This window comes from Passer domesticus, chromosome 19 (assembly GCF_036417665.1).
Source record: "Passer domesticus isolate bPasDom1 chromosome 19, bPasDom1.hap1, whole genome shotgun sequence".
Lineage (NCBI taxonomy): Eukaryota > Metazoa > Chordata > Aves > Passeriformes > Passeridae > Passer > Passer domesticus.
In genome coordinates this window covers 3,776,093-3,790,174 of record NC_087492.1, presented here as the reverse complement: position 1 = coordinate 3,790,174, position 14,082 = coordinate 3,776,093, and the positions used below count along the sequence as shown (strand labels likewise).

The 14,082-nt window shown below is 40.7% G+C and overlaps 1 protein-coding gene across 4 annotated transcripts in view; it reads left to right on the top strand.

The window, feature by feature from the left end:
* The window catches only part of GOSR1 (golgi SNAP receptor complex member 1), a 28,520-nt gene that overhangs the window by 4,232 nt on the left and 10,206 nt on the right, over nt 1–14,082 (top strand). For all 4 annotated transcript variants that reach the window (XM_064394378.1, XM_064394377.1, XM_064394379.1 and 1 more), the window contains one exon: nt 13,524–13,553. In XM_064394378.1, coding sequence (XP_064250448.1) covers nt 13,524–13,553 — 30 coding nt within the window. The remainder of the gene's footprint in view (nt 1–13,523; nt 13,554–14,082) is intronic.

The following is a 14,082-nucleotide window of genomic DNA, read 5'->3' as shown; positions in this document are numbered from 1 at the left end:
CAGACAGAGAAAAACCTTTTTTCTTTGTGTCTCTACTGATTGTGGACAAAAAGTGACGGAAGAGATTAATTCCTAAATTACCTATGCACTTAAATTTATTTGCAGATTGATTCTAGGTTAGCAGATTATAAGCCAAATTGAAAGCACTTTGTTGTTATTCCTGTTGCAGAGAGGGCATTGAGTTATGAGTAGATGCTTTGTGTGTCCTTGTTCAGCAAAAACAGCACAGGTGAGAGCAGAGAACTGGAGGGTTTGTGGTTTTTAGAGAGTCAGGAGATAGTTCTGGTCTTCCTGGCTCTCTCCTTGCCTGTAGTTGTGCTAAATCTCTGGCTTACACGAGAGGGCAGGCTTGCATTTAAAAAAACAAATAAATAAATAATTACATGTGGTTGTCTTATGTTTAAATTTATAGCCAAAACAGCACAAGAAACTTCTACAGGAAATCAAATCTTTTTTTTTTCAGTTGTGGCTTATCACCACTTCATCCTCAGTTTTTTGTAATGTATTTAAAACTTGATTGATTGAAAGCTTGAATTAGGACTTCTATTAAGCATAATCTTCAAAGAGAATGGTTAAATATTTCTGGGGTTGTAGAATACCTTTCTAAGAAACTGATACTGCCCTGAGTCCATTGCTTTGAAAAGTTTGCAAAAATTAAGAGCAGAAAACTTACAGCATTTTGTGAATGTTTTCTGGCAGATATCTTCAGAATTTGAGCCTAACATTTATTGAGGCATTGGTTTTTTGGTTTTTTAAATATCTTAAACTCTGCAGTATGTTTACAGGATTAAAATGCATGAAAAATAAAGTTAAGGCAGTTTTAGAAATAGTTTAAAACCATCTGGGTGATTATTTGGAAATGTTAAGACTTGAAAAAAAACCACCACAACACTGAGGAAAAGAAAACCAGAAATAAGTGTGAGTTGGGGATCTTTAGTAAACAGGGCCAAAACTAATTATGGACTACTCTGCAAGGTGGAGATAACTGTAAGGACTGTGAAGAAATCCAGTGTAAAAGAAGAAGACAACATTGGCAAGAAATCAAAGCTTGCAAAACTTTTAATTTGAGAATCAGTAAGCTCAGAAAAAGATACTGGCAGAGGAAATTATTAGAGAATTTCAACATATTTGTCTTCAGAGAAAGCAGTTAATGATCTATTCATGCCAAAATGCTGTAAAAGCTAAGAAAACAACCAAAGAAATCACCAGGAGCTGGCAAATTACACCAAACATGCTCCTAGGATAAATTGACAAGCTTTGTGTGAGTCATGATGCTGAATATTTGTAGTGCAGTAAATCCTGGTGCCAGACTAATTGACAGAAGTAGATGATGAATATATTTACATGAAGACACAGGAGTAAAAATCCAAATGTTTTCAGTGGAGTGAAATCTATGAAAAGAGCTTGAAAAACAGACACAGAAATATAAACTTTACAATGTATTATTATATTCTCCAAAGCAGTGTAATAATGCCACAGAAATTACATATTCATGTCAGATATTGGAGCATTCACTTGGTCTTGACCCTGCTTAATTTATTATATTAAGTACTTCAACCTATTACATATTTATTACATGATCTGATAACAGAATGTGTGAGCTGCTGCCCCAGTGCTGAGTGCCAGACTCTTCTGTCAGCCTTTTCCTTCATGCACAGCAGGATAAACACAAACAGGGCTTTGCTCTGGGCTGTGCTTTCCATGAATGCTCTTCAAAAAGCTGCAGGCTGGGATTGTTTTTGGGGTGTCTCACTGGGGAGCAACAGGAGAGACAAGGAACTCCTGCTTTTTGGCTAAATCTGCCTCTTTCATTTCTGTGTCACATTGTGAGCACCACAAAGAAGACCCTCTTAATGATTACATGTAGGTAATCCTAAAAAAAGGGAGGAAATGAAAAATCTGAGTACCAGATGCTGATGAATCAAAGGTTCCAACACACATTAGGCAGAAGGGAATGACAGAGAGCACTGTGCAAACCCTGCCAGTGCCTGGCTGTGCATTAAGCCATGAGGAGCCTGGATCCATTTGGCCTCCCTTTCCCAGGGTGGGGCTGGCTGCTGTGTCAGGGCTGCTGGCAGCACTGGGCATTTCCACCTTGGAGTCCCACTGGAGCTGGGGCAGCCCTTGGGCAGGGGTCCCCAGGGAGGGTGAGACAAAACCCCTTGTGCTCTTCTCCCTTTAAAAGCTTCACTGCTGCTCAGTCCACTTTAAAGTCAGCTCTTTGCTGGGAAAGGAGATTTGTCTGGGAGTTCTGCTGGCTGGGGACAGGAGGCATGAAGTTTCCAAGTCACTCAGTTTCCTGTCTGAGTTCTAGACTGGTAATTCAAGAATAGCTTTAGCAACCACTAGAGATGAACAATAACACCTAATTTTTTAAATAAAAAATTATTAAAATAAGGTTGTCAGACAGATGTTGGTGAGTATTGATAGCCTGTTGGTATTTTTACCTGATACCTCAGATTTCCTGGCATGTCAGATGCTTAAAGAAATACCCAATCTAGAGTGGTCATATTTGCTGTTCATTTTTGAAATCCTGTTTTCTTGGGTCTGTGCCATTCCCTAAAGGTATTTCATCTTCTCTGTTTGTGTGTTTTTGGCCAGGGGCACAAACAAGTCATCCTTTTTCTTCTAATGCTGTTTTCCATCTAAAGAAAACAATTTTGATGAATAGATCTAGCTTAGCATTTTAAAAACTGCTCTGAAAAGTGCTGCCTCAGAGGAAACAATTCTGTTAACTTAGAGTCTGTCCTGAGAAATTCTGCAGTTATTGATGAGTTATAGTCTAAGTCAGCAAAGAAGAACTAATGTCCTTGATTAAATTTGCAATATTGTGTATGTATGCAAGTGAAAATCTCCCTTGTGTTGTAGGTGAGTGATACCAGGGGGTACTGATGAGTTTGTGTAAAAATTGATTAAATCTTCAGAAGTTTAGATTGAAATTACAGATTTCATTACCCGTGATGAATTCCTTGTAAAACTAGGTGAAAACACACCAATTCTGTCATTGTGGGACAACTGTGTGATTATTACTTTATTACTCAGCTCCAGCACTCAAAAATTAGTCATTTATCCCTTTCTAAAAGAAGTGGCTGGTGATGAAGCAAGTGCCTGTGTGGTGCAGATATCATTAGCTGTGTTTTTAATTGTTGTCAGGTGACTGCATGTTTCTGCTGAGTGTTGCTATGCAGCCTGTGAATCTATCCAGTAAAAATTTTTATAAATCCTCTTAGTTGGAGTCTCGTGTGTGAGTGGTGCAGGTAGGAGAGATGAACCTGCTGCAAGTGTTGAGACACCCCTGTGTGTGTTAAAATGTTCAAAACTGGCACAGAGAGGGCCAGGGTGCCAGAGGAGGTGGGTAAGGAACTTATTTTGAAGGAGGAAAAAGGAGAGCAAACAAATCAGAGGGACATGTGCTGCATGGGAAAGAGAAAAGAGGAATAAGAGAAGTGAGCAAAAGAAATAACAGGAACCTGCAGCGGTTGTGTAATGGTGCTAATTAATAATACATACCTGAGATGATGAGGAGAAATTAGTGTTTGTGCAGTGCTTCATGTGTGTGGAGTACTCTGGAGTAGTAAACATTTTTATTGCTTTCATCATGGCATTTTGTTATCAGCAGAACTATTTCAAATTTCCTGCTGTTGTTTGGGCAGAAATGGGCACATTGAGTGGAGAATAATCCCCAGGAAAACTGCTTCCAAACTTTGTTGGTGGTACAGGCAAGATCTTAATGGAGGGAGTGACTTAGTGATTGTTTTTCCTCTAAATATTGTCTTTCCTGACAAATTTTCACTTCAGCACTGATCTGCAGAGAGAAATCAGCTCAACGAAATGCAGAGGCACCTTGCAGGGCTTTTGATTACAGGTGGTTTGATCTTTTGGGAGAAAGCTGCCAGTTTCCTACCTTCATAGGATTTCTTTTTCTTTTGTTGTCCCTGTTCTCTGTTCTGCATGCCCTGGTTTCCATTCACTGTGCTGTTCCTGCTCAGGTTCCTGTGGATTTAGTGGAACTTCAGGGTTGGATTAAGATCAGAGAGCTGTGGTTGCCTCCTTTCCCATCCCCTCCCTAATTTCCAGTTGCAGAGGACACACAGATGCCTGGGCAGTGCCTGCTCCAGCTGACACACACTTCAGCACTGCATCTCCTTCATCTTCTCTTGGGAACAGAGAATGGAGGAAAACCAGCTAATTCACCAATTCCTTTTTCCATCCCAAGGTGCTTGGGGAAGCAGCAGGGAGGGAGGAATGTGATGAGCTCTTCCCTGGCTGCCTGCTTGCTCTGCAGCCTCAGAACTGCTGAGCTCCACTTTAGTCGGGCCCAGTAAGGACTTTCTTTGCTTTTTTTTTTATTTTTTTTTAATTTTAATTACCAAACTTGCCTCTTAATTAAACTGGTTTTTTTTGTTCATGTCAGAGCAGAATGCAGTGTTCTTGTGGTTCCATTCTCTTAATTTGAATGCAGATTTAACTGAAGCAGCACTTGGGAATGAATAATCTTTGCTCTGTAGCAGTTATGATAAAAACCCAACCAGCTCTGCCCTGGGAGGACAGAGGAGCTCTGCATGGCCCTGCTTTGGAGGGTTTGGCTCTGGTGCTGTTTGGTGCAGCCCTGCTGGGGAAGGGCTGCAGCACTTTGTCCATTGAACTGGAAGTTACAGTGCAAGGAGGGATTGGGGAATCTGGGTTAAAACATCTCTCTGTGCTGGCCATTAATTGCAAGAGCTCTGGCAGTGGTGTGCTGCTGTTTTCCCATACACTGTTGGCTTGTTTTCTTTCTTTCTGGAATAAGGAAGTTTGAGAAATTGCTGCATTAGAAGTGTGTGCCAGTGCTGGATGGCTGTGGTAATCACCTCACTGCCTTACCACTGAGTATCTCAGGCTGTTGGGGCAGGGCTCTGTGCTCTGTCTGAGCAGCAGCACAAAGAAAATGCTTTTCAAAGAAGGGATTTGAGCAAAGGAGGATTTTTGGTGTTGCAAAGGCTTACTTAAGGATGCACAACAGTTTGTCCTGTAATCCTGTTTCAAAATACAATTCTAGTCTGTCATTCTGCTCTGTCTCCTGTTCTATTGCTGCAGAGTTTTCTTGATTGCATCAGTGATTCTTTCCTTTAGCCTTATCTCTGTCTGGGCTTGAATGGGTTTTATCTCCCAGGCTGCTGGCAGAACCTCTGTCTCCTCAAGACTCCTGGCAGAGGGACACGAGGCCACTCTGGATCAGCTTCCCCTGCCACAGTCCCAGACTGGGTATGGCACTTGGGCACATCATCTACTCAACTGCAGCAGCAGACTGAGAATCATTTGCTGTTTTCTTATTTAATTGTAAATAATGTTCAGAGAGGGAGACAGTTCAGGTCTTCTGGGAAAGGAGAAACTTCACTATATGTAATTATATGACTGTGAGCAAGTTAGTGAAGTAGTTTAATGAGAATTTTGGGAGGTTCAAAGCTTCCAGGCAATGAAGGAAGAGGCTCTCTTGGGTATTATTATTATTTATAAATAACTTAATAAAAGATCATGAAAATCAGCCAAGCAATTCAGGTTTTAAGAGGTTTTTCCCTCTAAAAATAGTTTGAGCTTCATTAGGGTAAAATCAACTATTTCTTTTAATCTTCCTGTGCTGTATTTAGGACCTATAAAAAACCTCTACCCCAAACCACTAAACCAAAGCTTCTCTGTCTCAGTGTTTATTTGCATGCTTTCCTGGTAGTTGGATTGCTTTAACAATACTGTAATCAGTAATTTCCCTGACACTGATGACTGTTGTGACATTTTTATACCTCAATATGTCTAAAGTGATGGGGACACCAAACAAGAAAAAAAGAAATCAAACCCACCAGATTCAGCACAAAACTGAGTTTGGGAATTTCCTGTGTAACTGGCAGTACAAAACTGAATTATCCAGGTGACAAAGGATGTAGCCACATTGACATTAAGAGCTTCAGGCTCATTGTTTGCTTTTTATCTGTATAATGAGTGAAGGTTTATGGATCAAATTCCATGTACCCCAGGGAAAGTGGCTGTGTAAACTCTTGTGGGTCTTCATGAATGTCTGCAGGAGCTAAAGAGCAAACCCTCACAGAGTGAAAGATTACCTGAATATATAATGGGGGAAAAATAGTGGCTGGGAAAAAAACTCCGCTCTGGTTCTTGATTCTGGGCTTCCCCTTAGAAACAGCCCTTTGGTCTTAATCTGGGGAAGGGGAAGGATACAAAACCACACTTCAAACTTCACGGCTCTGTGGTTTCTTCTGAAGTTTTTTTGCTCCTTTCAGAAATAAACAAGTCTCTGATGCATGTTTTATTTGTTTTTAGCTTTCCTTTCAACGTTGTTTCTTAACTAGGACAGCTTCCCCCCCTCCAAGGTCTGTATTGAAATTAGGGCTTTCACAAGTGCTGAAATCCTTCCTGCATGGGCTGGTTCTGAAAAGCAGGTGCAGCTTTTCAACAGAATCAACAATTGTGGAGTTTTGTAGAATTCCTTTTGTGCAATCTCAGAATCACTTTTATATTCTAATGCAGCATGTCATTTTTTTGTCAGTGTGGCTGTGCACTTCATTATTCTTTAGGGCCAGAAGTGCTTGCTCATTATTTGCTATTGGATCCTCCAGTAAAAACAAGCTGTTGAACTCAATTTGCTGTCTATGGATATGTTAAATAGTGATTATTTCCATTTTCTCTTATACAGAGTGTATCTCTGGAAAGTTACCACACTACTGCATAAATGTCATTCTTGAGTTTTTATTTAATTTCAGCCTCTCCTAATGCATCAGAATTAGGTTCTCGTTCTTGGCTGCTGAATGATTGCTGTGCAGATTCCTTTGTGTTCTATCAAATCCATGATGCTAAGCAGAACTAGATCCAAATTACCCTTAAAGCATCCCTATTTTATCCTAATAATAGAGTTCTGTTTAGAACTTCTCAAGGACCTTAGTTCAGTTGTGATTTGAAAGATGCAGAGTGTTTTCCTCTCACTTGAGAGACTTGTTTATATCAAGTCTAGTTGCACTTCTGGAAGAATGCATCTTGTTCAGTCTCAAATAAAAAGCCCTGAGAACCCTGGGAAATTGGGTCAGGAGAAAAATGCTGAGATCTTTACCCATTAATAAATTGCATCCTGGGTTTGGCTTGTGGATGGTTTAAATGTAGTGTGCACTTTACATTTTGAACCACAAGTGTTTGTTATGTTGCATGGTTAACTATGCAGCTTTAAGAATCATTTTCTGCAGCTTAATTAACAGACAGGTAGAGAGCTGTAAATCAGGTACCTCAGCCAAGTCCTGCATGAAAGCCACAGAGCTTCTCCCAAAAACCCTCAAAACCACAGCAGGTGGAAATGCAGTTAGGGAGCAGAACACGGGCCGGTCAGTGTGGATTTTAGGGTTTCATACCACATTAAAGTTGGGTTGTCATGCTAAGGATAACTCTCACTTCATTTCTATGTTAGCTGGACTAGAAATTAAAAGGATATTAATTGTGAAGGTTTTTCTGTGATGGGGCTCACATTCCCTTTTGTGTTCTCCTGGTTATTTAGGAATGTGTGAATACTAGAATGGTTCTTTAGCTTTGCCAAGCTTTAGTCAAAAAACACTGAGCTAGAAAAGTGATACAATCTATTTTGTTACAGCACAGATTACAAACAGCTTGTGTTTGTTGTAAGCTGAGCATCTCCTGTGTGTGTGCCCAACAAATCAGCCGTGACAGGTTATCCTGGGAGAGCTCCATTTCAGTCAGGTCAGTGTCAGGTAGCAGAGCCTGGGTTGCTTGCTTTTGAGGTGTTTTCCCTTTAGTTAAAGGTCCCATCCAAATTCCATGCTGTAAACCAGGGGAAATAATGCAGGCAGCCCTGCCCTGGCTGCTGGCAGAGCATGCAGATGTAGAATCTGAGGAAATGCCTATGGAGTCCATTAGGAAGTTACTGGAATTGTTCTGACAGTTGTGGTTGCTGATAATGACTTACAGTAAGGCCTGCCCTGCTCAGTTCATTTCACTTTGTTCCTATGGGTAATATGGAGCAATTACATGGGAGGGTCAGGCTCTCCAAGAACTTCTCCCAAGCATGGCTCCAGGCCTGGTGGTGCCATCCTGGCACTGGTTTGTGCTCAACCAGTGCCCCTCGTGTGCACAGCAGGAGCTGGTCTCATTTTTAAAGTTTTTACCTGAGTTCTTGGGGTAAACTGAACCCTGCAGGTTATTGAGAAGCTCTTAATCCCTTATAGATTTGCTCTGAGGGAAGAAGTATTGCTGCTGCTCACCCTCCTGGGGCTCTCAGGCACTTTCCCAGTCGTCTGCATGCCAAAGAGCTTTCTTGGCTAACTCCTCTTCTAGAGAAACACTTCTTCCACTCTGATAATTCCCAGACAACTCCATGGGGTTCAGGCTACACCCTTTGGAAATCCAGGAGAAACAGCTGTTGTTGTCAGACCTGTGAAGGTGGATCCCTGTTTTAAGGGAGAGAATCCCTTGGTACTTGTTTGCCTCCTTTAAACTGAGTTAGAACAACTAATCTTTTTCTTGGTTGTGTGTTTACAGGTGTTAGATTTAAAGAAAGTGCTTTTCTTAGTGTGTCTAAAGTCCAAATTGCTGGAATTGATGAGCTGTTGAGGTATTTACTTAGTGATGTAGCTATAAGTCAAATTTCTAGCTGAATTTGTGTTACAGGATTGCAGTTGGAGGGAGGAGGTTTCACCAGATTATTTTCCTGGAAATCCTTTGGCAGATTCTTCCCTGCAGTGAAAAGAGAAGCCTTCTGTGTATTTTTTGCCCTCATGTACAATTTCTTTCCATCTGGAAAGAAATTCAGCACCAGACAGTGTTGGTTTACTCTTGCCTAGAGCAATGGCTTCTGTTCCAGAGCTTTCATTCTAGATTTAACAAATTGTTTGCATTGATAAAAAGCAACGTGATATTGTGCTTTTTTCTTTTCCAATTTTGCAACTATTCCTCATTCTTACTGAAAGGGATTTCTGAGATGTGCAGAAATAAGTTTACTGAGGTGTTCAGAGATTGTAGGTGTGATGATGTTGAGCAAATTTATACATTGATTAATGCTCACATTTGTGCTGGGTTTTGTGTTTGATTGTTGCCTTCTGCAACACACAATGTGACAAAATTGCATTTCCTTAGCATCCTGATTTGTGCTTGAATTAACACCCAAAGAAAACCAACAAAAGAGAGCAGTTTGGGTCAGTATTTGAGCCTTTCTTTGCTTTTAGAGTGGTTTCTGTGGGGAAACTGTTCATCCCTGAAAATGCCCCATGCCTTTGTTTTTGGCCTGCCAGGTTTTCTCATGCTGGAAGTGGAAGATGTATGCCTCATGGTCAAATATATTGGTCTTAGTCAATAAATACACTTCTACACCAGTTCTTTGAAACTAAATTGGATCAAACTTGGGACAAGTCTTATAAAATCTGGAATATCTTGTTATCATAGGGAGGGGGGAAAAAAAGTGTTCTGCTTTACGTTCTTCTACTTAAGTTTTTAAAGAGCTTAATGATTTTATGAATTTTTAATATGATAAGGAATGTTGATGGCAAGCAGAAAAAATGAGTTGGAGATGGGGTTTTGTGTGTGTGCACAGCGTTTTTTCATTATTATTCTGTTATTATGATGATGGAAATAACTGAGTGTATAAATCAGATTTACCTCATACCTGTATATTTGCATTAGAGTGTGTTTTACAGGATTTGCATTCCTGGAAGCTCCACATTGCCTGATTATCCAGGACTGTGAAAATCTGAAAGATTTATTGGAGGCAGTTTGAGAGAGCAGAGACTTGGTGATTTATCTTGCAGTTGGAGAAAGGACAAAGTAAAATCATTATTTCTGTAGTTATTCTTTCTGAAAGGAAGAAAATAGTTATTAAGTGCTATATTAGTTTATTCTACAGGGGTTTCCCTATCCCTTTTTAATTATTCTATGTGATAATATTGCCCTTAATTTCATCTGAAGGGTTTAAAGCATGTTGTGAGATGAGCTGTGTGCAGATGAGTTTTACTGCTCTGCACTATTCCTCTGACTTGGTTAGGGTATGAGCAGCAAAATCTATGGATATGGGAGGAGCCCAGTCCTCAGCTAATTATTCATCTCTATTAATGAATTTTATTTAAGTACAAACACAGAGATTTGCCTTACAAACAACATTAAATGCTTTTTTTGGTTCTAAAAGCCTGATGTGGCGAGCAGGACTCTTTTCTATCATGGGGGCATATTTCACTTCATTTTTCCCTCAGATTAATTTACCTGTCTGCATATTCAAAGGACAGGCTGTGCCATGTTCTGCAGACAGCAGTTGCACAGAGGCCTGGGTGTTTCATATGCAGGGCTGCTGCTGCTGGGCTTGTGCCATTCCTTACAGGAGCTGATTGCCTCAGCAGCTCCCAGCCTTTCTCTCCTGTAGTATTTTTAAAAGGCTTTGTCTGTCTGGACAGGTGAAAATGCAGTTTATTGAAACAGATGGCAAGTCAGATTAATAATGCCCAGAACCATTTTTGCTTGGATGTTCACAAGGAAATGTCCACTGGGTTTGTTGTCTTTGCTTGGACAGCAGAACAACAAAGTCAATAGATTTTAATTTAAGAGCTTCTTTTTGTAGTGTTTTGAATATGTAAGTTAAGCACAATTGCCTCGTTCAATGTTATTTTTTTATTCTGGGAAACAATTGAAATGAACATTATTTTTAATTGTGAGAACAGCTTCTATTTGTGGAGAACAGGTTATTAATAGTCAGAGATCTGCAAACTTCCCTTGTGTCTCTGGGCCCTGTTGTACTTTGTGTTCTCTATCTTCCTTAAATCTGACTTATTTTTATGGTTATGAGCTGTAAAGTGAATGAAACAGATGCTTCTGTTTGGGTGTCACTGTGAGTGAACTTTACAATCTGTATTTGCCAAGGAATCCAGGCCTGCACAGCAGAATCCCTGAAGTGTTCCTGCTCACACTGCCTGCCTTTGCCAGTGTCAGGGACTGTCGTGGCCATTCCTGTGCAGTTTTTCACCTTGCAAGGAGGGATGAGTTTGGAAATCCTCTCAAGAGCTGATTTTTCTTGTGCTGGGAAGAACACACTGCTAATAAATCTGCTTCTTTTAGTCTGCCCTCACCTACACATCTTCATTCTGAAGAAAATTCCTGTGTGTCTCATCCTTTTAAATATTTGGGGTGACTCCATATAAGTTGAGAAACATTTGATCCTGAGGTTTCAGATGCCCTGTGTTGGCATTTGCAGCTCGTGCCTCTGTGTGTTGGTGTTCAGAACTGGTTTTTACTGGTTTAGACATTTTTATGACCTTCTGTCATCGTTCTACAGGTAGCCACATTCCCAGAGTTTATTTTTGTGTGGGTATAAACACACATACACATAGAAAAATAAAGCAGTGTCATGTAATCTGAAGCTTTTAAGTCACCTTTTGTGTGTATGGCTAAGGAATAAAACTGCCCATCTACAGCTTTCTCTGACGTAAACAGCAGTGATGTCCCTGCTGCAGACTGGCAAGCCTAATTTGGGTGCTCTAAAAGCCTTGGAGGACATCCTAGTTCACTTGAGGTCTGTAAAAGTGTTCAGCTTCTCTGTCATCTTCAGTTCATCAGCATAAAAATTCTATAATCTCATCAGTTGAATGGGCAAAGAACTGGTAATGATTTTTCTAAGGCAGGTTTTTTAATAGGGCTCTTCTAACATTTTCTTCCACAGAATTTTTTTAAGTGTAACCTGTTACCAGCAAGGTTTTTAATACCTTTTCATTGATAAATTTTTTTAAAAATAATTGAACCTTTTCTAAAATGATTCATTCTTGTGCACTGCTCTTGCTTTTGAGGCTGTTTTCTAATGGTTTTGCAGTTTATTCTGATTATGCCCTGCCCACATAACACACTTGTCTGTTAGAGACTGTCTATGAAAGGCACATTCTCAGCTGGATTGTGTCTCTTGGAGACTCAGCACTTACAGAAATCTTTAATGCATTGCTTTCCTCTTCTGCCTGCCTTGGGGACGTTGGGAGATGCTGTGAGCCTGCTCTGTGTGCACAGCCAGGCTGTTTCCCTACTCTGTGCCAGTGTAATAAACACCACACAGTGAATAAAACTGCTTTTATTTGCTTAATCCAACGTGCTCACAGCTGATGTGAATCTGAGAGAGTGTGGCTCTGTTTGCTGCCCCAGTCAAGTCCCTGGCAGCTTAAAATTGAGCAAAATATTTTTAGTGCTCTGTTCTGTGTCTGTATTTCAAGCCGTGGACAGCCTGAAATAGCAGCCCTGGTGTTTTCAGTTCTCTTCACAGAGAAATAAAGTCATTGTGTTTGCCTGTCCCCCTCCCCAGCAGGTCACACACGTGGCCCAGCACGCTCCTCCAGCTGGAGCTGTGGGGGGATCTCCAGAATTCCTGTGGGAAGGAGAAAAGTTCCAAATCAGGCAGCTCAGGCTGAGTCAGAGGCAGAGCTGTGCTGCTCTGGGGGCTGGCAAAACACTTGGGATGAGGAGGGAGGAGGATGGAGATGGCCATGCCCTCTTGGCATCTTTGAGTTTGGAAGCAATAAATTTTGATTTAATACTGAAAGCGGTACCCAGTACAACATGAAACTACTTTTCTGTCAGGTTGATTTCCTCTTCAAACTGCAAACTCAATATTTTTTACCTTTATTCTCCAAGAATTTGTGTGGATCTGTGGGATAAACAGAGCAGTTGGAGGGGTGCACTGTTGTTTCTGCACTGTGGGAATGATGCAGGCACCAGTTCCATGTCAGGGTTACACTGGAGATATTGATTGCTCTAACAAGAGGAGTTTTTGTGACATTCCACAACTGCCTGCAAAGCAGTGATGAAAACCCTGTGTGAAAGTTGAGTGCAGGAAAGGAGAAATAGTTTTCACTCTTCCAAGGATCTCGTTACTCTCTTTAATGGTGTGTGCTGGGTTTTTAAATGAAATGTCCTTTCTGGGCTGTGCTGGAGGCTGCCCTTTCCCAGGGATGCTGCTCAGGGCTGGATCAATGTGTGGCAGGCAGGGCAGGGCCATGTGTCACAGGGCTGTGAGTGACAAATGTGTGTGCTGTGCTCCATCAGCTCAGCTGCTGTGGCCACAGAAAGATTCTGCCAGCAGGAACCAGTGTTTGGGAGCTAATCCTAAAATGCACCCAATCTCAGTTTCTTAATCTTTAATGGCATTTTTTGAAGGGGTGGGTAGGATTAAAAAACAATAAAATTGGCTGCTCCTTCCTCTGATACCCCTTTGCAAGCAGCCCTCCATAAATCACAGTGCCAATTCCCCTTTCTTGTCCTCTCAGTGTTTTGTGTGTTCTCCTGAGCAGCTGCATTGGGAAATGCTGCTCCAGAGGAGACTCCAGTGCATCTTCTCCAAAGTCCATGCAAACCAAACCTGGGTGGTAGCAAAATATGACAACATCCAGAAATAAAACATTCTAAGAGCAAATTTATTAGGATGATGATGGGGGTCATTGATTAGTGATCTAAAGTAGTACTTAGTGCTTGTTACTTTCTTTAACTTGTTTTTTTTTTTTTTTTCTTTTGGCTTTCAGCTCAGATCGACTGATAGAAGAAACAATAAGGTAGGAATGAATGTAAAAATTCTCATTATTTTCCATACAATCAGCATTTCCATTAAATTGTGTCTAAATATATCAGTCACTCTATTTATACAGTAACTGTATTGTTTCCAGCTCCTTGGCAGTATTACAGTGAATTGCTGGTGGGTTTGATCTGAGTTTTTTCTATTCAATATTGACATAAGAATGTTGCTTAAATATTTTATTCATCCTAGCTTAGAAAATTTGGGTTTCTGCTTAAAGGTGAATCAGCTTTGGAGCAGAGTGAATCTCAGGCTGAGCTGCTGGGGGGTATTCCAGTAGTCAAGATGTTTCTTCTCACAGTGACACTCCTCTAAAACCTGATTTCTGTAACCTTGCAATGTATTCAGAATATTCAGCAGCTGATATAGCTAAGGGCTTTTATCACAACTGCCTGAGAGGTTGTTGCTGTTGTACATTTATCTTTTGGGGTTCTTACATTGTTTGGTTACTTAAATGATACCTTCTCTAACTGATCTAGACATTTGAGAACTGTAGCAACACAAATTTT